Source organism: Chanodichthys erythropterus, chromosome 14 (genome assembly GCF_024489055.1).
Source record: "Chanodichthys erythropterus isolate Z2021 chromosome 14, ASM2448905v1, whole genome shotgun sequence".
NCBI lineage: Eukaryota > Metazoa > Chordata > Actinopteri > Cypriniformes > Xenocyprididae > Chanodichthys > Chanodichthys erythropterus.
The window spans coordinates 17,679,621-17,706,470 of NC_090234.1; the positions used below are offsets into that span (position 1 = coordinate 17,679,621).

The window sequence follows — 26,850 nt, forward strand, 5'->3', positions numbered from 1 at the left end:
TAGACATGATGTATTAAGTTATCTATCCTTCCATCCATCCATCCATCCATCCATCCATCCATCCATCCATCCATCCATCCATCCATCCATCCATCCAAATTTAAAAGTATATTTTGCATTAATAAAATAAAGCATAGTTTTTGGGCCATTAAGATTTTGTTTACCAGTACGGGTATTTTACAGTCACACTGTGCCATTATTTGTATCATGTATCATGATTATTAAGCTTTCTTGTTATTTATTTTTTTTACTAAATTATTATTTTTTTAATGTAATTTAAGTAGTTAAATTAGTTAGTAATTTAATTATAATATTATTGTGATCAGTACTAGATATGTCTTTTAAAAGCATGCATTTATTATAGTGCGGTACTGTCATGACAAATACTGTACCATTTAAATATATACTAAATATTTTTTTTTTTTCACCATACAGAAATATGGTTTTTGTTTCTTGCATTACAGGAATGAAAATTGCAGCTTTGTTGTCATGAATCACAATACAGCAAAATTAGTTTTAATATTCTTTAAGCAAAATATAATAGTGAACTATGAACTGTGAAAATGTTCTTGACAGGTTTTGTGAGATTTACCCAAACACAAAAGAAACATTCTCTGCTACATCCTATTTACATACAAACGGGTCGCAGGGGTTGGGGATGGGTTCAGAGCATTGAATTCGATAACATTTTAATTTGATGGTCCACCTTAAACATTCTAACTATAAGTAACTTTGCACGTACGTGTCAATTTATTTAGCTAATCTGAACCCTAACCTAACAGTCTATTACAGTCTACTAATACTTTAATGAGCATTAGTTGACATGTAGTTGCAAAGTGACTTATAGTTAGTAGAATATCCAAATGTAACCCTGAATTTCTCTGCCGAATGGGCCCCCTGACTGACCAGGGCCCTTAGAATTGTCCTAATCGCCCCTCCCACCCCCAATAGACCCTTCGCCAGGCGTTTGATTGACAGGCTATCTAACCAATCATAACGCCGAATCCGCCATTTTGTCCGACAAATCAGTCAGGGGAGTAAATAGATTAACGTCGGTGGACTTGAACTTGAAAAATGGTGTGTCTTTACGCGGTTGAAAAACAACTTCCTTCTGATGTTCATTCATGTTTATTTGGTGCTATAAATGAGCTAGTAAGAAGAGATGATCAGTTCACGAGCCGCTTGAACAGCAATCTGTCACAACACAACACAAAACGGTAAATACTGTTTACATTTCTTTAAAAATTAAAAAAATTGAGAATTTGTTTCATATTAAAAGTAACCTGCTGTGTCTTGTCTGTCGACGGGTTGTCAGTGTCCCGTTCTCTTTGCTTCGCAATGGATTTCTCACTGCGTTAGAACATGATGTGTGGCATGAGAGTGGCACGGCTTGTCGAACGTAGCAACATTAACTAAAGCGGGTGGGTCTTTGCGAATGGTCAATTACAGCACCCCTGCATACAAACTGTGATGTACATCTGATACCTTAGATCTGCTGTCATGAGTTGTGTGCATGTTTCATCCCAGATCTCAGAGCTGATCAGTCTGCTGTATCCATACAGAATGTGTATTTATCATGTAAACAGACTTTAGATTGGTCCCTTCAGATCTCTGGAATTAAACTGCTTTGACTCCAAACTCATTGCGCAATAGTAAATGTCAGATCTTATGAAAGACCAGTGTGCACATCATGCCCAGAATGTTCCTGAATCGCTCCTCCAGTTTTACGAACACAGAGACTCAGTTGTTCAGCGTGTGTCTGCTGTGGGCTGTTTTGTCAGGCTGTGTTCAGGGCCTTCAGGAGGATTCACATTTAGCCAATCATAACATTTCACCTTCGACCTTTGCCTTCACACCCACGCCACTCCTGCAGCTGCTGTCCAGATCGTCTGCTTGCTGGATCTGTGTTTGTCTTTAGATTTAACTACCTTGGAGAGGAGCAATGCTTTCTGGTGAAGAGAGGGAGGACTCGTTTACCGGCCGATCAACACATCCACCTCCTCTCCTCTCCACTTTACAAGACAAGATTGTCCCATTTCTCCTGCATTCCAGAGGCCTACGCGCATAGTTCAGCACGGGTCAGATATTCCCCCCTAAATAGCTCTCATTGACCTGTGACAGATGGCGGTGGTCTTGATATTTACGAGACTGAGAGTCCAGTTATGTGCACCCGTCTTCTATTAACGCTGACTGAGAAACCTTTTGGGCTTTCCTCACGTAGTCACTGGCTTGTTTGATACCTGGTTAGGGATCTATATGTAAACGTTTAATATAACCATGTTTCCGCAAGGACATAACTGACGACATTACCACATAACCTGCATATACAATTCTTATGAATTAACAGGATAAATAGGCAGATATGCTGCTCCATTTGCCTGGAATTGGTTACAAGATGAATGTTAGAGACTTGGTCCTGCTAAATGTATTCAGAAAAGGGTCCTATTATGTTTATTTTTTTTTATTTTTTTTCAACGTTATTTAGTGTGTGATGTTGCTGTTTGAGCATGGAAAAGCTCTGCAAAGGTACAAAGCACATAGTCACTCCAAAGGGAGTTATTCTCTATATCAGTAAACATTGTTTCTGAACTCCCTGAAATGCCTTGATTGTAGTCTTGAGTTTTCTTTCAGGAACATGCTCGTCACAAAATCTCTCATTTAAATAATTCCTGCTTAAGGCATACACAAAAAAGGGGCGAGACCTGGTTGAGTTGCAGTTAAAACCCGCGGTTATGATAAGGGGTGGGACCCAAACACAATCGAAGCAGTTGGCCAATCACAACACACTGGTCCAACCAACCAATCAGAGCACACTGTGCTTTTCGGAATGGAGGGGCTTCATAGAGATAGGAACTAAACAGAATGTTACTGACAGACTCAAAGAGAGGTGCTGCAACAGTGTGAAATATAATGTTTTTTGAAAAATCAAACATGAAAACCTATTCAAGAAGACCCTAAAAACTATATCAAGACTAAAAAAGGGTATAAAAGGTCCCCTTTAAATGATCTATGATCTGATTTAAATGATCTGGATCTTATTACAAATATTATGACTGCTAATTATAGATGCTATTTAAGTTGTCTGTGATGTTTATGAATGCATTTTTAGTTTTCTGTGGCAGCTTTACTAATTATCACTGGTGTCAAAAGTATTCACAGTCATTACTCAAGTAGGAGTATAGAGACTAGGGTTTAAAAATACTTGAAGTATCAACTCAAGCTTTTTACTCAAGTAAAAGTGAAAAAGTACTGATTTGAAAACTACTTAAAGTATAAAAGTTAAAGTAGTGTAGGGGAAAAAATGCCATTAAGGACAAAAGTTTAGGCCAGGCCACAGGGGCCTATTGTGCACTCCACCTCCTCAAAAAATATTTTCTAAAGGCCATAATGTTATATTAAAATGTTAATGTTGAAAAATTTGGGATGCCTACCTGTTTCCGCCGCATATATGCCCATTGAAAATGAACACATTTTAGTACATTGCAAATACATTAAGGCACCATATATGTTTACCACTGAGCATTAACATGTTTTTAGTGGAGTGGAAGATATGATGGCTAGTTGCCTATAAGTATTGTAATGGTGCAAAAAGTCAAACTTCAGAGGCATGTCATCAATGAAATGTAAATGTACATCCAAGCTCAACTGCAGAAATCTGTGAGGGCAACGGACAAGAAAAATGCGGGTAGTTTTGGTGTACCCAGGGCAGGCTTAGTAACAATCAGGGCTTGACATTAACACCCGCCAGATGCGGATCGTTTTCAGCTGTTTCAGTTCACACCGCACCGACAAACGCCAACAAACTCGTCTGTTGGAGTTTGTTGGATAGGTGTGATACCCCTGTTGGCATTGGTCGGAGTCTGTTTTTACTAGACTGAACATGTTTAATCGGCGTTTGTTTGGTCGTCTGAGCATCCAACAAACGGCAACAAACTCTGACGTAATCCGACCTGGCCACGAACCGTTGCCATGACGATGAGGCAAGTCCCCAGCAAAGACAGCTGTTTGATCGCGCCTCACGCACACACAACAAAGCACTGGAAACTTGACTGGAAACGCAGCTTGTTCGTTATAAAATATAAAATACAGTTATAATATACAGTTATAAATGAGCCAGTAGTGGAGAAATAATAACTTTTTCAGATCAACTTCAAAACTCCTGAAGTGTTTCTGATTTTGTGTGCCATATGCATCAGACATTCAGCCAAAAGTCAATGGCTGTTACGTCTGAGGCTTAAGACGGAGTCAAATATAGACAAACCCAACTGTTGGTTTAAATTTTTTAATTAAATTTTTACACTCAGCGGTTGGGTTTGTCCATACTTGACCCAAACATGGGTTGAAACAACCCAGCATTTTTTAGAGTGCAGGCTTTACAAGTTAATTAAAGACTTAGCCAATGATACATGAGATATTCTTATAGAAACAGGACTACATGTGAACAAAACCACAATATGCAGTATCTTTCTGATTTTCAAAGCGCCTCATTTAGTTTTGATTCAGTAATTCATTGTTTTGGTTCTCCAGAGCTCTCTGAGGACTAATGATGAAGTGTGTGATGAGGAGCTGGTGTGTGCGGTCTGTGTGTGTAAGTGTGTGGAGCGAATAACCCGGGCCAGTTCCCAACCGCAGTCAGCCGCTACATGCCTATCAAGGAGCCACCCTCGTTTCGCCCAGTCTGTTCCCAGGACTTTGAGCAGGGCTTGATTGCTTTTCCTTAAAGGCAACGTAAGCGCTAGCGAAACGTTACCCATCAATGGCTTTGTGCTGGAGTCACGTGGAGAGCTGCGTGCATTAAGTCAATGTCCGGCTTCGGCACAGAAAAATATAAGCACTGTCTTTCTCAGACTGGGATTGAGCAGGTGTACATATCCAAAACAGGGAAAATATCCCAAAATGCAAGTATTCTCCAAACAGTGCTTTTAAGGTTTTGTTCAGACTGCATCTAATTTTATGGAAGGTTAGCAATGTTTTATCTCACAATTCAGACTTTTTTATTTTTTTAATTGTGAGTTTATATCTCACAATTTTGACTTTATAACTCACAATTAGGAAATAACTTAGAATTCAGACTGTATAACTCGTAAGAAAAAGTCAGAATTGCGAGTTTATATCTTTGGTTTATATCGTTTTTTTTTCTTGCACTCGAGAGTTTAAATCTCGCAATTCGTACTTTTTCTCAGAATTGAGTTTACATCCTGCAATTCTGACTTTTTTCTCAGGATTGTGAGATGTAAACTTGAAATTCTCTGAAATGTGAGATAAAACATTTTCTGTGGCTTCCATTCAATTCTGATTTGGTTTTAAAATCCAGTTTTAAGACTTTCTCTGCGAGTCAGTAATGGAATGTCGGCGCTAATTGCTTATGCTTTTCTATTGTACAACACTTTGGATAAAAGCATCTGAATGCATAAATGTAAATGCACAAATGAAACTGAATCTGTTTGAGACTGTTTAGTCTATCCCATTTTATTGAAACTGTTTTCATAGTAATGACATTGGTGCAGACGATACAAATTGGCCTTTCAGAATCTCAAAAATCAGATTTCAGTCGCCTTTCAAACCACAGATGGATGTGGTTTGGAACGGGATTGTAAAAATGTGGCTTTTTGCTGTTTAGATTGCATCAATTTAAATGATTTGAGGCAGATAATCCAAAAATCAGATTTTTTTTTTTTTTTTGCCTGTCTGAACAAAGAGTGCTTATGAGAATTTAGTTGGAGTAGATGTGATGAGGTTTATTTCTTTCTTTTCTCTGTGCTTTAATCACACAAGGCTTTCTCGTCTCTGCCTTTATATAAAAGGACCATCAAAAGCATCTTTAATGCATATTTAATGTCCTGCACTTACCTTATACAGGCTCCATTACCAGAGAGCTCTTGTGAGGAGCGCCTGTGAAGTCAAACGCAGCACTTTGTCTTCTTCTCAAGTGCTTACACAGTGTTTTCTGAGTAACACTTGACCAGAGTTACAGTGACCGCACACTTCATCAAAACCTGAATCACATTCATGTAGCTTTATGGGCATGGTACAAAAAAAATATCATTATTATTAAAAGAAATGTATTTATTTAGGCCCGTTGCTCAAATTGAAGGTTTTTCAGGTTTGATGTCATATCCTTCATGTGCTAAATCAATCATTGATGAGCTCTAAGAGTTTAGAGCACTTAAATTGTTCAAACATAGCCATCGTTTTGGAAAAACAGCATATAAATGCAGATGAATTAGACAGCTGTGGTGATTTAAACCACATTCGTTCACAAGGGTATGATTCAGTTGTGGGAGTGTTTTGGCAGCAGGTGTTAAAGCGATGATCACATTGTATGTTTTGATTCAGAGCAGCGGGTGTTTGTCATTACATGGATATCAGTCGTGTCACATTGTCAGGATTTCTGTTTGCTGACTGGTAGTCTGTTTCTGACCGACTTAGACAAACATATTCATTCATTTCCTGCAGACGCACCATGTGAAGTTTGTACAGTCCTTCCGTAAACCTTTTTTCTCTTTCCTCTTGGTTTAATCTCATTCCATGTCCTTGAAAGCTCACACTATCACTCACAAAACAGCAATGTATGAAGTACCAGAACTATTGATCTTTTTTTTTTAACATTAAGCACATGTTTAGATAAAAGATATAGATGAAATCATTAATGTAGACAAATAATGAACAGCTTGAACAAGGAAAAGATCCTAAACCCCTTCCCTATTCTGGTGATTTAACTTATTAATCACATAAATTTGTCAAGGGAACCTTTGGCATTTCTGAAACTTTACCTGTTCTTTCATTACTCCAAGTAAACAGTAAGTAAATAATAAGTCATTCCAACTAATAATAATAATAAGTCATTCCAACTAAATCATCCATCACAAAAGATTGACCACTTTTTCCGCCCACCATGAAACATGAGCCATGATGTCATGCTTATTTTATTTTATTTTTAAAGAAATAGGCTACGTAACCCTTTATTTATCTATTTATTCATAGACTTGCATACATATATATACTTACTGAGACTACATTGACAATTTTCTGAAAACATCTCCCAGTACAGCGTATTTTTCATCTTCAAGTGGCAATGGTCAGTTGGGAAAAATGTATGTAGGTGTGAATGTTAATATGTGATTTTTACAAACACACGTTGTTGTTGTTTTGCCATGCCTTCCTACATTATCATCGCAAACAGTTAGTACACTGTAAAAACTATATTTTCATGATTTATTACAACATTTTTTTTATGTATATGTAATGCAATCACTTACAGCAACTTAAATGCATCAACCATTGACTACAGTAGTGTGTAGTACAGCAATATCAGGTAGGCCTACTGTTTTGCCTGCTGACTACTGACTAAAACACACATACACACACACATTCAAAGCCCCAAGCTGCAGTGCTTGTAAATCTTAACAAGGTAAGGCTTTTCAAACCATGTTAAATATAATATGCCAGTTTTCCATTCTGGCAAAAACTAGCACCACGGAATCATTACGTTCAAGCCAAAACAGGTAAGGGGTGCACATGGCACGAACCTGTGGTAAAACCACTGTAAATGCATTAGAGTAGCTTATAAAACAATATCGAGTGGCAACAGCAAAGCAGCTGGGTAGTTTTTGGAACAGAGCTACAGTTTATGGTTATACGTTATTGATTTTGGGCCAATGAGAGCCCTCTACTGTCTGTAGGACTAGTAAGCTAGTAAGTGGATACTTGTTGGATACTGTCTATATAGACAGCTGTCTTCTAAGTAAAGTGACAACCTGGTTATATACAGCAGATGTGATTTTGAGATAAAGATTTTGAGACACATTGAGTATAGACCCTGGAAAATTGATTTACATTAGTTAGAAAATCTATCTGAAGTGACGTACGATAATAACATGCTTTAAATTGGTGACTGGCACTCAATTTGTCCAGGTTCAAGTGATCCAATGTAATTTACCCCACAGGACCTATTCAGTCTACTAAATATAAGGAACTGAATAACATACTATTAGGTAAAATCACACTTTATGCTAAAATACATTTCCTTAAGTAGCAACTAGTTCCTTCATTAGACTATACAACACCAAATGTGTTTTACTGGATGTGTTTTACTTCTTTTTTTTTTTTTTTTTGGATCTGTCAGCTTTGAGCAGGATATTCTAATTTGGTCCTGGCTGGTGTAGCTGTATATAACCTGCAGGAGTTCAGTTTTGATGAGGTGGACACTGGTTCCACTGCTTTGTTCACATAGTCATCATCAGGAGGAAAAAAAGCCTCTCTGCGAATGGGTTGGTTGGTTATTTTTCCCACTCTACACTCTGGGAAAAAAAGTACAAAATCTGTCACTGTGAGGTTATCCTTTAAAAAGTTACACCTTTGTACCTAAGTAATGCATATTAGTCCCTTTAGAAGTACATATTTTTACCTAAATTGTACATATTAGAACCTTTTTAAAGGGTACCAGCCAGTGAAAGCTTTTGTACCATTTGTTTTTTCAAGGATTTTTATATGCAAATCACAGTTTATGTTTATATATATATATATATATATATATATATATATATATATATATATATATATATATATATATATATATATATATTTAACTGCTTACATCTGACATGTGACAAAGCTCCCAATTTCAGGACTGTCTTCAGAACTTTTTAACAATATTTTGATATTGAATTATTTTATAAGCTATTTTTAAGTCAGGTATGCAATTTTTTTTTTTTTTTTTTTTTTTTTTTTGTATTGAATGAATTATAATCTCATTTTTAAAAATCTATTTTTAATTAAATTGATCTTTTTAAACTATTTTTAGTATTGAATGTTTCTCTTCTAATGTTTAAAAATCCATTTTATTATTATTTTAAATAGTTTTAACTTTTTTGGACTATTTCTTAAAGTACATTTAATTATATTGTTTTTTTAAATTCATTTTCATAATCTACATTTCGTTTTTCTTTTTTTTTTCTCTCTCTCTCTCTCTCTTACATAATGAGTGCATTATGAGATTGCCTTTGCTGTCCAATGAAAGGTTCTTAGAAGAATCTTGGAAGTGTCTGTTGGAACAATCTTTGTGTCATTCATATGATGCCTTTAAATGTTGCCTATGTAGGCATCTTACTAGGTTTTGGAACAGAGCCAGGGAGTTAGTGAAGGATAACAAGCCAATCCGACAAAGAAAGCCCCAGTGATGTCACTCTAGTTGACACCAAACACACAGCTGGGCGAGGATAAATTCACGCCCACCTCACTAGGGGTGTTGTACATCCAAGGAGAAGGAAAAAGTCATGTCATCTTTAGCAGCACAGCTCAATCGGAGTTAGAACAGGAGGTGGAGAAAGAGGAGAGAGCTTTCTGATCCAAAACTACTCCCACAGCTCGCTAATGTTGAGCTGCTGGGGCTCGAGAGCAAGAAAACACAGAGACTTTTCAAAACTTTCTACTCGGACACTTACAGAGCTGTGCACTAAGGCAGGTAGGGACATTTTCTTGAGGTTCTTTTCATGTTTTTTGTGCTTTGAATAACTTCTAGTGAACTTAAGCATGTGTTCACATCCTGCTATTTTTATGGGTGATGATTAGGGATAAACGCAAGCTGCTCATGGTGTGATATCACCCGTGTCTGGAACAGGTGATAAAAAGCTTGCCGAAATAGAAGGCGATTCCTTTTTCAAGAAAGAGGCGTGTCTGATTCCACATTGAGATGCCGGATTCTAATGACAGCGACAGCTCCTCTGATGTCAGTATTAAGTCATGAGGTGTTTTTGAGGTGCAAATAAAACATGAGATCCGTTTGGCTCATCTGAGATGAACATTCGCATCTCACGGATAAAGTTTTAACCTGCTGAGCGATTTATACAAGGTGCCACTCTAATCTGTTATTTTGGAGTACTAGGGAGCTGGGAGATGTTTGAAACAGCTGGGGGATTGTTAGAGGAAACTCTTGGGGAAAGAAAAGGGGAATAGGGGGAAGACTAAGTTTTTCCATGCAATGCTGTTAAAGGAAAATTCTGGCACAAAGCCTGGTCTCACAGAGGAGAAATAAACATAGTCATATCACTTTTGACTTTATCATATTGTCAAATTCATTCCTACAATGTTTGTCTTAAACAGATTTTAGGATGTGGAAATGTACGAATGGTACTGTTTTATTTTGGTACCAAAGCAATAGTGAAAAAAAAATAAAATAAAAATAATGTTACCAGATTTTCTACAGTATCTAAACTGAATAATAGTTTTCGAGCCTCTTTGTGTTAATGTATATAAATAATTTAAATATGTCTCTAATGATCACCAAGGCTGTATTTATATGATCAAAAATACAGTTAAAAAAACCATAATATTGTGAAATATTATTATAATGTAAAATAAATGTTTTGTAATATATTTTATCATTTATTTCTGTGATGACAAAGGTGAATTATCAGCAGCCGTTACTCTTTATTATTTTTGTTTAAATCATGATCATTGTAGTTTTGTTCAGGATTCTTTGATGAATAGAAAGTTCAAAAGAACAGCATTTATTTGAAATAGAAATCTGTTGTAATATTATAAAAGTCGAAAATTAATGCATCCTTGCTGAATAAAAGTATTAATTTCTTTTTTTATATATATTTAGGAATTTTTTTCATAGCATAATAGTTAAATGGTGAATGAAAATTGGTATTGAGAATGGTAGACATCTGTAAGTTTGTTATTGTGACTCTATACAGATTTATACAAACCTGCTATGAGGCATATGGACAGTTTTTCATCTGATCAATAAACCAATTTACATTTGATGTACAACAGTGAACATCAAGGTTGGCAGCATTTGACAGACGCCAGCTTATGTACTCTTGTGTCCTGTAAAACCAGTAGGTCACATAGTTGCATGTGACATGGGGCCAAAGGTGATCACTGAATTCGTTGCAAGTAGACATCTACAACCTAAAGGATAAGGTTATAGATGTCAACAGGTTACTTGAGGTCAACAGGTTACTTGAGTTAACCCGGGATGTCTATTTTTAAGGAGCTTGAGTGAAATGTTAGTTTCAAACTGCATATTGCACAAACAAATTGTAGCCGCTGGTTGAAAGCACCGGAAGTCGTAGTTTAGCAGGATAGTAGCATCATATCTTTGAAAGAATATTTTGAGGTGCTAGTAGTGTATTTCACTTTGTTTTCTGTGTTATGTCTATGAAAGAATCTGGATATATATATATTTTTATAGAAAATAACTTGGAAATGTATTTGTTGAAATATCAGCATTCAATTAAAAAAAAAAAAAAAAAAAACTTTCTCTGTGTTCAAGGCTTGTCATAAGGTAATGTGAAATTAAACTAAAACCTTTCTGAAGATGTTTATATCTCATTCTATATTAAAATGAATTAATTTCATATGAGATGGCACAATGCAATTTATTAATAATTAAGCACATTATTTATTTGATAGAATTTTTACAGTTGTACAAATTGTACTTTTAAAAACACTTTTATCAAATTGGCAAAAGCATTTCATAGTACTTTTTAGAGGATAGAAATTTTGATTATAAAATATATGCAAATTGCAGATTGATTATTTGGTGTGATTGGTGGGGTGTTGATCGTTTTTTTTTTTTTTTTTTTTTTCCTTCTGCATTTATTGTGGTATCATCTATTTCAGATAAAACAACTATAAATGGCACTTAAAAATAAAACAAACCCCGACTGGTCACTTGACACCAGTTTCTTCTCATTTAAGTGAGCATTTGTGGTCCAAACTTTATGCCAAAACTCACAAGTCTGACTATTCAAGACTAGGGGGCCACAGTCACTCGACTTCAGCTATTAGTGCTCTAGAGTGTCAAAAAAATAGCACAGTAGAGCCCAGAGTATTGTGCCCACTTTTCCCTGCTGTATTATCAGATTTGCAGCTCGACAGATCTTACATTAAGACACCATGGGAAACTCAGCATGAGTGTTTCAGGCTGGCTCTATGTGAATGAATGACATTTTGTCACAGTCCGTGGTTTTGAGGCGGTCTTATTCTCCCAAGCACACTGAACAGAACACGGGGGGGGGGTTCAATGCATTGTTGATATCAAAAGGCCATTGCAGAGTGAACTGTCAAACAGTGGCTTAGTGGTTTTGGAAAGGCAGAAAACGGTTACAGTCTGTTATTAAAATCCATGACCACAGGGAAACAAGACACTGATTTTTAAGTGCCAAAGATACATTGACACACAGCCACCCCAAAATAGGTGTGTTATGTGTTTGTGTAAGTGCCCAAGCATGTGTGTGTAAATGTGTGAGTATAGGAAATGATGCTACAATTCCAAGGAGACAGGAAATGCCTCCAATATTGTATGTGGTGATTTTTCCACTGGTGAGTCACTAGCTTGGACTGGGAGCGTGGTGCCTCTCATGAGAGGCACAAACTGACTTCATGCGTGAGGTGGAGCTGTCGTTCAGAGCATGTGTAGATACACGTGCATGTTTTAGGAAAGAATCCTTTATATGAATTTCAAAAAGTTGCTTGTTTTGACATATATTGAGTGCTCACTCCATAAGTGTTTACATAGTTAAAAACAATCAAGTATCTTAGTAGTCCACTATAAATGAGGGTTTGACATCCGTTTTCTCAAAAAAGAATAATTTTGGTGCCATTAAAGGGAAAGTTCACCCAAAAATGAAACTTCTCTTGTCATTTACTTACCTTCATGTGGTTCCAAACCTGTATAAGTTTCCTTTTTCTTTGCAAGAAAAAAGCATATATAGCATATATATATATATATAATATATATATATAAAATATCTCAATGTTTATTGTTCATACAATAAAAGTAAATTTGTTCCAATGCAAGGTTTGTTTTTGGGTTAACTTTAACTGAAATTGACCAAGGGAATAGTAGTTCCTAGCATGCTTTGCATGGGACTTGATTCGAGAGAGGAAATGATGAAATTATAAGTCCTACTTGTTTTTGAATAAGATAAGTGTGATTTTAACTGTAATAGTATTTAATGTCCAGATATATTGGGGTTTAGAATGCCTTCTGTGTTGTTACCATAGTAGTGAAGAGTATAGCTTTTGCTATCTTCAAATACAATGTGCCGAATGCTACTGTTTTTCCTCAGAGTATTCGTTATTTAGTATGTTAATGCATGCTGTTGCTAGCTAGTAGGTCAATAGCTGGTAGGACCTAATAATATAACTGAATAATGTGACACATAAATGTAGAAATGAAGCTTGGTATTCTTAGGCACAATGTGAAGTGGATATATGAATATATGAAATAGCTGAACGCATTTAAGCATTCCATTTTTCTTTTTGTCTTCTACAGACGTTATTCACACACAAGGTCCATTGGATGGTAGTCTCTACGCTAAGGTTCGGAAGAAAGAGTCTCTGGAGGGAGGGGTCACAACTAATGGTCTCCCAGCTGCTGTCGATCATGCTTTACCTGCAGTAGACCAGACTCTACCACCAGTCGACCACGCCTTGTCTGTAAGCAGTGACTCGGGCAACTCCACTGCTTCCATCAAGACCGACCGCACAGATGAAGCCAGCCATCAGCCGGCCTTGGTGAGTCAGCCATCCTCCCAGCCCCTTAGCCCAGAGGAAAAACAGGAGCTGGACCAGTTGCTCAGTGGTTTGGAAGCACCAATGCATCGGACAGGTTACCAAAGCAGCTCTGGCAGCGGAGGCGGCGGAGTCCTACACCTCGTCCCTGCCCAGGTTCACGTCAACGGACACAACAACATAGACCGAGAGACAGATATACTTGATGATGACCTGCCCAACAGCCAGGAAGGGAACAGTGTGGACAGTCTCGGAACCCTCTCGTCATTTGAGGGCAGAGCCACTCCAGCGGATCTATACTACCAGTCGGAGACGGTTATTAACGGACAAGATGTGCCCTACTTGGAGAAGGGTGTCCATGAGAAAATGCCAGAGCCCAGAGTTCACAGCTCCTCATCTGTCCAGGACAACTTGGGGGCTTCTAGTGGCTATACCAACCAGAATGGCAACATCTACCGATCTCAATCATTAGGGGCAACCCCGACCACAGAGCAGAAATACATGCCCAAAGCTCCCACACGCACAACCAGCAGTAGGGATGCAGTGCAGAGGGGACTGAATGTGTGGCAACAATATGGTGTTCCTGAGGTCCCGGTCACAGATGGGATCACCTTCAGCCCTGTACTACAATCCCACAGCCTTCCAGAGTTCCCTCCCATGGCATCTCAACAAGAAATTGAACAGTCCATTGAGGCCCTCAACATGCTGATGCTGGACCTCGACCCAGCACTTACTCAAGTCCCCAAGTCCCATAGTGCACCATCTGGAGAAGGTGGTGTAGTCACCACACAGCCATCTTTCTCTCAAACCCAGGCACGGCCATCCTACCAGGCTGACGCAGCCATTCATGACCGTGGTGGGGCCTCATTGGCGGGATACCCTTTGACATTTCTACAGGTAGCCACAGAGCCTCCACAACCCACCATGAACCAGCAGAAACCCACAGCCATATCCCAGCATGCTGCATTCCCTTCTGAGGCAGAAGGTCAGGCTCCCATGTCCCAGTCCACAGTGCCTTCCTCCACCTTTGGAGTTCTCCAGTTAAAACCCCTCAACATTTACCCCTCAAGTACCACATCCCAGTCCCCTGAGCCCCAGGAGACCCAGTGTGGATACTCTGCCTCCTCATCCCCTCTGCCCAAAGAGTCTGAACCGGAAGATACCAACTACAAATTGGAGGGTCTTGTAGCTCACCGTATAGCTGGTAAGAGCAACCTCTTTTAACAGTTTCAGAGTCAGTTTACTTGCTCAAAGGTACAACAGTGATGTAACATTGATCAACCCATGGGCAGGATCCAGCCAAGATTTTGAACCATTAGGCTACATTACTCCTGCCTTTTTTTCTTTTCTTTTTTTTTTTTTTGTATACAAAATGCATATTGAAACAAGCTATTAAATTAAATAGAGTAAAGGAAAACATTTCCATCCCTGTCTTGAGTGCTTGAGTTGTGCTTGTCTTTTACACTCAAGGCGGTGCCTTTTTTGGTGGGGTTTCTTTGTTGGCGTTGACATAAGCACCGTGAGATCACAAAGAAAGCTTTGTCCAAAGTGCTTCTGGCTTAAGCCTCAATATCAGACCGCATTTCTGTGTTGTGCCAAGCCAAAACCGAACATTTGTACATTACATCTGGAGAAGTGCCCAAACAACTGAGGGCTGTTATACGGCAGTGCACTTTTTTACATTATCTGTTCAGCTTGAAAGTTTAAAAAGATTTTCCTGGAAGTCTAGGTTTTTTCCCTTGTGATGTTTTTAGAATAATGCCAGCACATAAGAGTTGTTTGTTGAACCAATCTTGTTTTGTCGGAGACTAAATTCACCGTGACTTGTTTAGATTTTTTCAATGTTGAGTTTAAATTACAGATGTATTACTATCACATACTGCTGATGGATCTTACAACCAAATACATCATAAACACAGACTATATACACTCTCATCTAATTCCAAGTTTCTGGCAAAAACATAAATGTAAAACATATTGTTATTCGGATGAGTGATACATTGGCTCTGGGCTCACTGTTGCCGCCTAGTGGTTGTACAGCACAGGTTTCACGGTGAATGTGCCTTCTTTATCTTTAAGATCTTACAAAATGAATGTTTAAGAAGCATCAGACAGGTGTTGAAGGTTGCATACTGATAGAAAGACCTCAGTCCGATTATGTGCTTTCTCTTTCTGTCAAAGACAGCCAGAAAATGCTACCTTAGCTAAACCAACCCCAGCTTGAGATATTCAGGAAGCCAACATTAAACCTGAGAGGAAACGACCTAGATAATGCTCTCATGGACAAACCTAGTCAGCTATGTTTCTGTTTTATTGCAGACCAATGCTTAGTAGTGTTGCTGACTCAGCATAGATAAGTGTTCCTGTAATAGGAAAGACAGCAAGAGGAGGAAGCTGCTTTCTTTCATTGTAACCTTCCCTTGAGTCCTAGGTCTTGACACAAGCTCTTGCCACACTGTTTGAAGAGCTCTCAGTTTCTAGTATTGGGATTTGGTTATCAGACGTGCCACTATCTGGAATTAGGGAACACTTTGTCTGCATTTACCATCCGCAATGTGCCGCCACAGATAGAGTGTGTTTATCTTACTTTCTGAAGTTAAAGCAAACACATACTTCATGTTAGGACTGTGCAATAAAATTCATAATGTATTTACACATGTTTTTAACATTTTTTTTTTTTTTTTGATATATCACCTAGCTCCCTACCAATCGCCCACATTTGTCATTAGCAATATGCTAACATAACAGGTGCTAATGTTTTCTTTTTCCCCTTCTTTTTCCATCCTCTCCTGTTTGTGGAACACCTGTCCCATCATCACCTCTGCCTTCCCTTCCTCCTCTTCACCTTCTTCCTTTACTTCCTTACATGGTCCATCAATCCTCCTCCTCTTCCCGGTGGTGTGCAGAGTACACTGCCCGTATTCAAGGCATCAGTGACAGACAGAGCGTTCCTGAGCTTGTCCCTCGTCACCGCTCTCTCTCCTTCAGTGGTTGGTCCTCTGATGCACTGTGCCTCCCACTGACATTAACTCATAACACCTGTGCATGTTGTGTGGTTGTGTGCTACATCTCAGTTCTCTCTCGCTTACGCCCCCTATCTTTCCCTGCTCCTGTTTACTTTCATAAAACTGCAGTTCATTTTTATTGAACATTTTTATTCAATTATACTGTATTTTATTTTACTCTGTAATTTTATAGATTTATTTAATTATCTAATTCTACTTTGAACTATTATAATCATTTTTATTTTATAAGTATTGCACTTGTTTACATAATCTGCAATATTATTATTATTATTATTATAAAACATTGTGACTAAATTCTAATTGGATGATAAATAAAAAAATAAAATAAAATAAAATAAAAAGTGTAAACTGAAGTAGATGTAAAGGCATAGTTCAAAATGAAAATTATGAAAATGTTTAACTTTCTTTTGTGGAACACATAAGACATTTTGAATATATTTTGAAATATGTTAATTTTTCATTGTTTTATTGACAAAAACAGATAAAACAATTATAGAAATATATTTTGTCTTCCACAAAGAATAAAAGAAAGCCGTACAGGTTTGGTATGACAACCCGAGTGTGATTAAATAATGACTCCTTGCGGAATTCCAATTTCTGGATGAACTAACGGAATAAACTGTAGGAAGTAATAGTTAATAAAACCTATTTCCTATTTCTCATCTTTTCTTTTACTATTTGCTCTCTTTTTATTTATCGCCATACTAATTTAACCCTCTTCCTTAACCACTAACCTGTGCTGGAATTTTCCCCTGGTTTGGGTGGAATAACTGTTAACAGGAGTAAAAGCTTTAGTTTGCTCCTTTGTGCTGGGTGACCTCAACAAACAAATTGCATTTGTATTATGTGACGAGTTAAAGTTACACTGTAGCAGGACAAAGGCTAGTCTGTCTGGATCAACTGAGCCCATGTCACAAGATCCAGTCTGCCAGACCTGGGGAACAATACCAAGGCGAGCAGACACTGGCTTCATTCAAGGACTCTCCTTTACCTCTGTTTTAACATTTAGATGAAGGACAAAGGGTAATAAATCCTCCCTGAGTCTGGAGACCATTATACCATCCTTATCTGCCACTGGGGAGTAAACGCGTCGTACACTGAATGTCTTCAGTCCCGTTCGAGGGCCCATGCAGGCCGTGTACGGTAGCCAGGTACCAGGATGAATGTTTGTCTTGGACCTCTCCTGTGTCTGATCCAGTCCAATACAGATATAACAATGGCGTAAATGACACTATGGAGAGAAAAAGAGCAGTTTATCCTGCTGCTCTGCATAGATATCTCATTCACCTCATGCTGATTCCATGAGAGTAAGCTATGCAAGAAAAAGAATGAAGTTTTTATTTAATTTAATTCTCTCATGGGTCTTATTATTTTCGTTTAAGTTTTTCATCTAATATATACAGTATCTCACATCCTCACATTTTTGTAAATATTTTTATTATATCTTTTCATTCGATAACACTGAAGAAATAACACTTTGCTACAATGTAAAGTAGTGAGTGTACAGTAAATTTGCTGCCCCCTCAAAATAACTCAACACACAGCTATTAATGTCTAAACCGCTGGCCACAAAAGTGAGTACACCCCTAAGTGAAAATGTCCAAATTGGGCCCAATTAGTCATTTTCTCTCCCCAGTGTCATGTGACTCGTTAGTGTTACAATGCTCTACATAAAGATGGCGTAGGCTATAAGAAGATTGCCAAGACCCTGAAACTGAGCTGCAGCATGGTGGCACAGACCTCCAAGATGACCATTGCCTTGCTAAAGAAGCTGAGGGTACCTAAACCCTATTAAGCATCTGTCGGGCATCCTCAAACAGAAGGTGGAGGAGCGCAAGTTCTCTAACATCCATCAGCTCTGTGTTGTCGTCATGGAGGAGTGGAAGAGGACTCCAGTGGCAACCTGTGAAGCTCTGGTGAACTCCATGCCCAAGAGGGTTAAGGCAGTGCTGGAAAATAATGGTGGCCACACAAAATATTGACACTTTGGGCCCAATTTGGACATTTTCACTTAGGGGTGTACTCACTTTTGTGGCCAGCGGTTTAGACATTAATGGCTGTGTGTTGAGTTATTTTGTGTCATTTCAAAGTGTCATTTCTTCAGTGTTGTCACATGAAAATATATATATAAAAAAAAATATTTACAAAAATGTGAGGGGTGTACTCACTTCTATGAGATACTGTATATATAATCTTAATTCTTAATAGTTTTATTTTTGTGTGACAACACTGCAGTGAATCGTTTAATAAATATATAATAAATTATTTATATATATATATATATATATATATATATATATATATATATATATATATATATATATATATATATATATATATATATATATATATATATATATAATTTATATAATATCCAACTAAATAATATAATATAATAGATAATACATAAAAAATATATATATATATATATATATATATAACATATGTGTGTGTATATATATATATATATATATATATATATATATATATATATATATATATATATATATATATATATATATATATATATATATATATATATATATATATATAAAACATATATATATATATATAACATATGTGTGTGTGTGTGTGTTGTAATCACACAGAAAGTACTCATGTAAGTGCTTGCATAGCATTTTTCATGTATTTAAGTGTTTTATTAAAACTATTAGGTAGACAAAAATTGATATTTATATTGTTATATTGATGCATATTAATGTATTTTAGTGTATTTTACTTCTTGCATTAAACATTTAGATTCTAAAAGTGTTTGTTTGGTGTAAATGAAAAGAAAAACTGTTTCTCAGTTACAGCAGCTTGAATCTATTAGAACAGTGTGATCACTAAGGTAACGGCACAATTTGTCATGCACAGCTGTAGATCTGACGTACTACATCTGTTTTGCATGTTTCCTCTCCCGACCTTGTCTGAAGTGACACCGGAGGATATAGACCATATGATATAACAGCACATCCAAGCGCTGGATCCATCGCTTCCCAGACCAGTCAGTTTTGGAATCCGCATGTTTGACACTGTCGTAGAAACTGCCTGAATCTGATCCAGGAATGTAAATAGATTGCAGATGGAGTGTGTGCGTCCTTTTGAAGACCCTCCCTTTGTGACATCACTATTGTTCTCAATCGCTCGTTTTGTGGGCCAAACTCCAAAAGTGGTTTAAATGCACCCTTGGTGTCAGAGCGTCTGGCTAACATCATGTTTAAGAACAAGGGTGGCCACTTGTCCAGAAGTGGAAGTGGTCAATCTCTCTCAAGTTGTTTCCCAGCGCACGTGAGGTTCTGAATGGTCTGAGTTGTGGTCTGACCACACGTATCAATCGTAGGCCGCGCTCAGGGAGCTAGTAAATATTTTGCTCAGCCCGTTGCCCGGTTTCCATGATATTCCACTCACTCCCACCAGAATGTATTAATGCTTTGCTCTGTCTCAAACTGAGTCCAGTTAAATGGATCTAAAACTGTGTGTGGCTGTGCATGCTTTTACAGAACCCCAGAGTTCCCTTTTTCCTTATCTGAAAGTTGTGAATTGTGAAATAGCTCTGCTTAAGCCTAGTGCACACCACAGTACTGAAGAGAAATTTAAAGACTTGCATATTTTGTGTGTGTGTGTGTGTGTTGCTATGTGGTTGCTGTTCTGATGTGTTGTTTTCACATTCCTGGTTGCTAGTGTTTGAGTGGTTTCTAGGGCGTTGCTATGATGTGTGGGATGAATATCAAAAGAGTCAAAACACTCTCCATGATATTCAAGTCTCTAGATGTGACTCGGTTGCTCCTTTTAATGTAATTCTATGGAAAAGTCTGTCTTCTTAGAAAAGGAAAGTTTTTCCAGGTATCATTCATGTTCATGTATTCATTTCATGTTAGTCATTTTTTATTTTCTATTTTCCCTCCCTACTAGAGAAACACTCTAGATCGGCAGCAACCCACGCAAAGCACACAGGAGATTTTACTCACAGTTTCAATGGAGTTTGGTATTAGTATGTCACTAAGCTAATGACTTAAAATATCAGAATGAAAATATCTGTAGCGCACACAAATGTTGGGTAAATCTAATTAGATTTGTTTAGATTGCATATCAATCTTCCTTTTGTTCATTTAATGAATAACAGTGTGAAAACCATGCCTATTTTAACTACTGATTTAGAGTATTTTACAAATGTTGGGCAAAACCAAATAGTTTTTAATGAGATTGTACTATTTTTATTGATGCATATATTTAATTAACCATATTTATATTCATAAGACAATAATAATAGTGATGTTTGTCATAGAAAAGTTGTTTCATCTGTTTTTAGTTACTAAACTTCTTTAGTTATCCATTTCTGTTCTGTTTTTCCCTTTCTACTAAAGAAGACTTACACAAATCCAGTTTTATTTACACCGTCATCTCTTTCTATCAAACAGAACGTGATGAAATAGGCTTGAGAGTTGCTTTGAGGCTGTTCCAGAGCTTTATCCAGAAGTACACACTACCCTTTAAATCCACAGAGTTTCTGTAATATTCCAGCTTTTTGTAATCTAGGCTGTTTGAATGAGAACATTGTTTGTAGCTCCAACAGGCTTTAATGTGGTGCGGATTGGACGTCAGTGCAGCTTTTGACAGAGTTAATTCTTCAGAGCTCATTGGCAGTTTTCCATGGATTTGTTCAAGGAGTATTCTGACATTTGGATATTTTTTAATTTCAAGTATGATGAATGTTCTTCTGCAGGCCCTAATAGTTATCTGTTAGAGATGATATCATGTGTTTATTTTCTCGGCAGGAGTTCATTTTGGTGAAATGTCACCAGATGAGGCTTCAGTTCCTGGATGGTGCCGGACTACCAGTGAGGGCCTTTCCCAAGATGAGAGCCCAACCCGAGGAGGCTCGGTCCGCTCCCCCATTCGCTGCATCTCACCCGAGCTGGCCAATACGATTGCTCTGAATCCTGGGGGACGGCCCAAGGAGGTAGACCAACTGAACGGACATATTTGCTTTATTCCTAGTATTAATCTCAGAAATAAATGTGGATTGTGCATATGGAAATATGTCTACCTGTCCTTCTTTCTCCAGAGACACATGCATAGCTACAGAGAAGCGTTTGAGGAAATGGACGGGGGTCCCGTCAGTCCCCCTCCGATCGTTGGTGGTGAGGCCCTACCCCAAACCCCTGCCTTCCCTGTCTCGCCACAAACCCCTTACTTCAACCTGAGTAAGTTTCCCTGTTGGAGGAGGGGGGCGCCATAGAGCTGTAAAATCACTTCCTCTGTCAACACTTTAAAAGGGTCTCAGTCATCGCTGAATTTTGGTTCTGTTCATTTTGTTTTTATCTGGAAATCACTTGAAATTCAAAGTGTAAATGAAGTCAAACTGTCAGCCGTTATTTGTATGGTATAGTTTTTAGAGTAACGCTTGCTGTTTATATACAGGCAGTGTTTTGAAACCTAGTGAACTGCCTACATAGGCAGCATCATAGGTGTGCTTCTAACACGAATGCTATTTCTAGAATGTAAGTGTAATGGAAGGAAGCTAGTAAGAGCTATATAAATCTCACTCCCCTGCCCTCAAGAGGTACACTAGTGACTTACGCCAGAGTCTTTAGCGTCCTTGTTAGCGTGCCCGCCTCCCATGCTGGAGACGCCAGTTTGAATCCCGCTCAGATTGGGTTGATGAAGACCGGTTACATTTGGTGCCGTGACCCAGATGGGAGTGTGGTTTAGGGGGGTGAGTGTAATGGAAGCAAGCTATTAAGACCTGTGCGTATAAACCTCACTTCCCTGGCCTCAAGAGGCACGCTAGCAACTGACGCTAGAAACTGCGGTCTTTAGCTCCATTATTAGTGCACCCGCCTCCCATGCCGGAGACTCTTTTAGAATCCCACCCGAAGTGGGTCGAGTAGGACCGGTTACATAGGCAGCATGATTATTATCTTCTTTAGGCCAGATTCTAAAGGTGTGATCATGTTTACCATTTCTGGGTGATATTTCATGTGCAAAATACAGACATTCCAATCAGAATCCTCATGATTGGGAATTTCGTGTGAGGGTGTAAAAGTTCACCACACAGATTTTGTGAGTTCACCACACTGACCAACAGAAGGCTGCTTGGTTTGAAAATGACTTCAGTGTGAGCAGTGCTTCATATATCTCTATGCTATTAACAAACTTAAAAACAAAATTTTGCTAATGTGACCACACTTTAAGGCAGCGTTGCTTATATTCTTCACGGAAAAGATGAATTGCAATGAACTGTATGAATAATCCATCCAAGATGGTGGAGAATGCGGGATAAATGTTGATTACAAATATAATTTGTTCAATAACTAAAAGTATTTTTTTTTTTTACCTAAAATAAAAAACTGGCTTACCCAATATTTTTGCTTTTATTCTTATGATGTTTTACCATTTGCTTAGCAACATGCAAACACAAAAAACTCAATTGAAATCAACCGCAAGTTGTGTTTAACATGAGCAGCACTATTTGTATGATGCCAAGATTTGCTGCCCATGTAGAGCGTTCCAATTGCTCACTTGTGAGGTTAAGATGCAGCTGCCTATTTAGGTGGTAGACAGCAAGAAAGCTCACTAGGTTTTGGAACAGAGCCACTGAGTTTCATAATTAGCACATCAGAATAATGGTGGGTGTTTTTGCTTCTTTCCGTAAAAGAATCGTTTGGGCTAACATTAACACACTGTCTATGAGCCAACATGGGGTCTGGCAACACTTAAATCCAACCCTACCTCAGGGTGTTTGTGTGAGCCAGTAGATATCATTAACAGATGCTATAGTTCATTCACATGTTCACAATGTTAAAGATGTGTGGCCCCCGTTTGAGTGATAACACACACTTTATGTTGGCTCATAGACATGCATAAGTGCACAGATCAGAAAGACCCCGTTCTCACTTGCTCCCCAGCAATTCCCAACATCTGTGGGTACAAGAAATGTCTTTTGTCAGCAGTTTTTCTATAGTCAGCCTCCACAGTCATTGTATCTCAATGCAAGAACAAGCACATTTACGCCTCAGGTTTCATGTTCAGATGGATTTCTCCAGTACAGTGATAGCTTTGGTTTTTATAACCTATTGCTTCAACCTCCCCTCCAACATACTGTCCCTGCAGGTTTAATATAAAGCCTCTTGTAAAACTCTGTAGCCTCTTTACAAGGTTAGATGCACACAATGTTGAGCAGCTCTGTTTTCCTTGGACTTCCATAGCATTTCTTTTCACCAGACACCTCATTTGAAACAGATTCAAGTCATTCTCTTGAGCTGACATCTTACCCCGAGGCCACTTCACATTCGAAGCTCTTCAGACTAGTTCTGCTACCATGAGCACCTAGATGTGGCTTCAGGGAACAAAACAGCGCTTCAGCCTACAATAACACAAAACATAATCAATCAATCTTGTCATTACATTAATCTGTTACATTACCCCAGGCGAACATTAGGGATGGATGGTACATTCGAAATGCATGTAATATTTGCGATGGTTTTGCTGGTGATGTGCTGTTTATTTGGCCATAAAGTTTCTAAAGACTGTTTCATTAGACTAGTTTTGTAATCTCTCTGTTGAAACTTTTAAGTATGAGAATGTTAATATTTGGTAAGTTGGCATTAGAGTTTAGTTTGATTTCTTTTAGTTAGTCAGTTCAAACAGTTTGTTTAAAAGAATCAATTTGAAAATGATTCAGTGATTCATCTGCATTAACATTCCAAAATGTTTATGGAACTCTCCCCATTGTATTTTTTAAGTGTAAAATGTTTTAGTTCAAATATATTAAGGTAAATATTGGTGTTTATAATAAAATTTGTATAATTTAAACTTTAATAGCAGAAAAAAAAAAAAAACATTATAGCTAGTAAGTTTGTTTCATTCACATCAGTCATTTCAAACAATTTAAAATGATTCAGTAAATAGATTCAAAACTCAGATTCAAAGATTTGTTTGTGTAATCAAGTTTACATAGCATTTTTCATGTATTAAAATGTTTTAGGAAAAATACTTGTAGCTAAATATTAAATATTGGTAAATAAATATTGTTATATTGGTGCATATTAATGAAAAAAGCTTCCATACGTCAAAATGTCAAAAGCATGCCTTATTTATGTATTTGCCAGCAATGGCTGTTAAAATGGTTGAAATAATCCAAAAACTGATGGAAAAAAATATGGAAATCTGAGCAAATACATAAATATCAAGATATATTGAATGTCTGGGGGAAAAAATGTGTTTCATTTTTCTCCAGCAAACATTTCCAGCATACTTGTATGAGGTTCATTTAAAAGATCTGCAAAACTTTCTAAAGTGGTTCTGTTGGATTCCTGGGGAGCAAGGTGACCCATAGGGGCTCTTTTTCTGTTTTGGCGATTGAACGACATTCACATGCTCCAATAGCCACATTCTGGTAGCATGTCTCCGTGGCTCCCTCCTCCTGCAGAGAAGGAGAGGCTGGAAAAGCTTCTCTATACACCTCCCCTCCCCTTCTCCTTGTGTCCAATGCTGAGGCACTTATTCTGCCAAACAAAGAATTGATTTGGATTCTTTGGTAAGTGGAGGATGCATGTGTGTCAGCAATAATGTCAACGTGGCCCTGCCAAATCGCAAGCATATGCTCTGCCTTACCCAGAATGCATGTGGAGAGCAGCCCTGAAGAACACACACACACCCAAAACACATCATGATCCAGTAATTTCATAAACAGGTGTAAACGGGGTCCAAAACATTGTGATTCGATCGCTCAGACCACAATCAGAGGACTGCCTGCTCACCTGTGAATCAACTATTTCAGCAAAACAAGGCTTTTTAACTATGCAAGTGAACATATGTGATTCACATGGTTTTCTAAAAAAAAGTTAGATTCTTTTTGCACTTTTTCCACACTGTAAACCCGAATAAGTTGTCAAAACACAAAAAATTGAGGCAATCGGTTACATCAAAAAAGTTTAGTTAAAAAAAATTCAAAGTTTAAGTAAGCAGAACTGGCAGATTTTTACTTTGAACTCATACATTTTAATTGTTTTTAAATTTAAATATTTGAGTAAAATAATTCACATACATATACATATATATATATATATATTATACAGTACAGTCCAAAAGTTTGGAACCACTAAGATTTTTAATGTTTTTAAAAGAAGTTTCGTCTGCTCACCAAGGCTACATTTATTTAATTAAAAATACAGTAAAAAACAGTAATATTGTGAAATATTATTACAATTTAAAATAACTCTTTTCTGTTTGAATATATTTCACAAAGTAATTTATTCCTGTGATGGCAAAGTTGAATTTTCAGCATCATTACTCCAGTCTTCAGTGTCACATGATCCTTCAGAAATCATTCTGATATGCTGATCTGCTGCTCAGTAAACATTTAATGTGTACAATTGTACAAAATATTTGTGTACAATATTTTTTTTTCAGGATTATTTGATGAATAGAAAGTTCAAAAGAACAGTTTTTATCTGAAATCTAATCTTTTGTAACATTATACATGTCTTTACTGCCACTTTTGATTAATACAATTAATAAAAGTATTAATTTCTTTAATTTTTCAAAAAAATAAAAATAAAAATTCTTACTTACCCCAAACTTTTGAACGGTAGTGTATAATGCTACAGAAGCTTTGTATTTCAGATAAATGCTGCTCTTTTGAACTTTCTATTCATCAAGGAATCCTGAAAAAAAAAAGTACACAACTGTTTTCAACATTGAAAATAATCATAAATGTTTATTGAGCAGCAAATCAGCATATTAGAATGATTTTTGAAGGATCATGTGACACTGAAGACTGGAGTAACGATGCTGAAAATTCATTTTTGCATCACAAGAATAAATTACTTTGTCAAATATATTTAACCCTTAAATGCATACCTCGGGTCTTTTATGACCCGGGACGTCATTCACTACCCTCCTCCTCCTTTTTTAAGGTTAGACATCAACCTTGTTGGTATTCCTCAATTAATTCATTATGAAGAATATAACAAGAAAAAAATCAAAAAATTATAAAAGAATGCCTATTTTTGTATTCATTTTTTGTAAAAATTGTATAGGGTCGCAAACGACCCGAGGTGTGTATGAGTGTACATATATTTTTCTGCACAACAATAATTGAATCTTAGATGACGGAATAAGTGCGATTCACCTTTATTCCACAAGGTGGCAGTGTCTGATACACAATACTGAAGTGACGACTCATTTAGACAGAAAACGAAATAATAATAACAACATGAAATGGCTCAGTGATTTACTGCAGAGTAAGTACTGAACGCAATGAAATAGGACTGTAACTGTCACTGGATGG

The 26,850-nt window shown here is 37.3% G+C and overlaps 1 protein-coding gene across 10 annotated transcripts in view; it reads left to right on the plus strand.

Moving 5' to 3' along the window:
* The window catches only part of tns1b (tensin 1b), a 293,434-nt gene that overhangs the window by 237,735 nt on the left and 28,849 nt on the right, over positions 1-26,850 (plus strand). For 9 of the 10 annotated variants that reach the window (XM_067408600.1, XM_067408602.1, XM_067408604.1 and 6 more), the window contains 3 exons: positions 13,289-14,731; positions 21,332-21,516; positions 21,622-21,760. In XM_067408600.1, coding sequence (XP_067264701.1) covers positions 13,289-14,731; positions 21,332-21,516; positions 21,622-21,760 — 1,767 coding nt within the window. The remainder of the gene's footprint in view (positions 1-13,288; positions 14,732-21,331; positions 21,517-21,621; positions 21,761-26,850) is intronic. The other variant, XM_067408603.1, reaches the window with a different exon arrangement.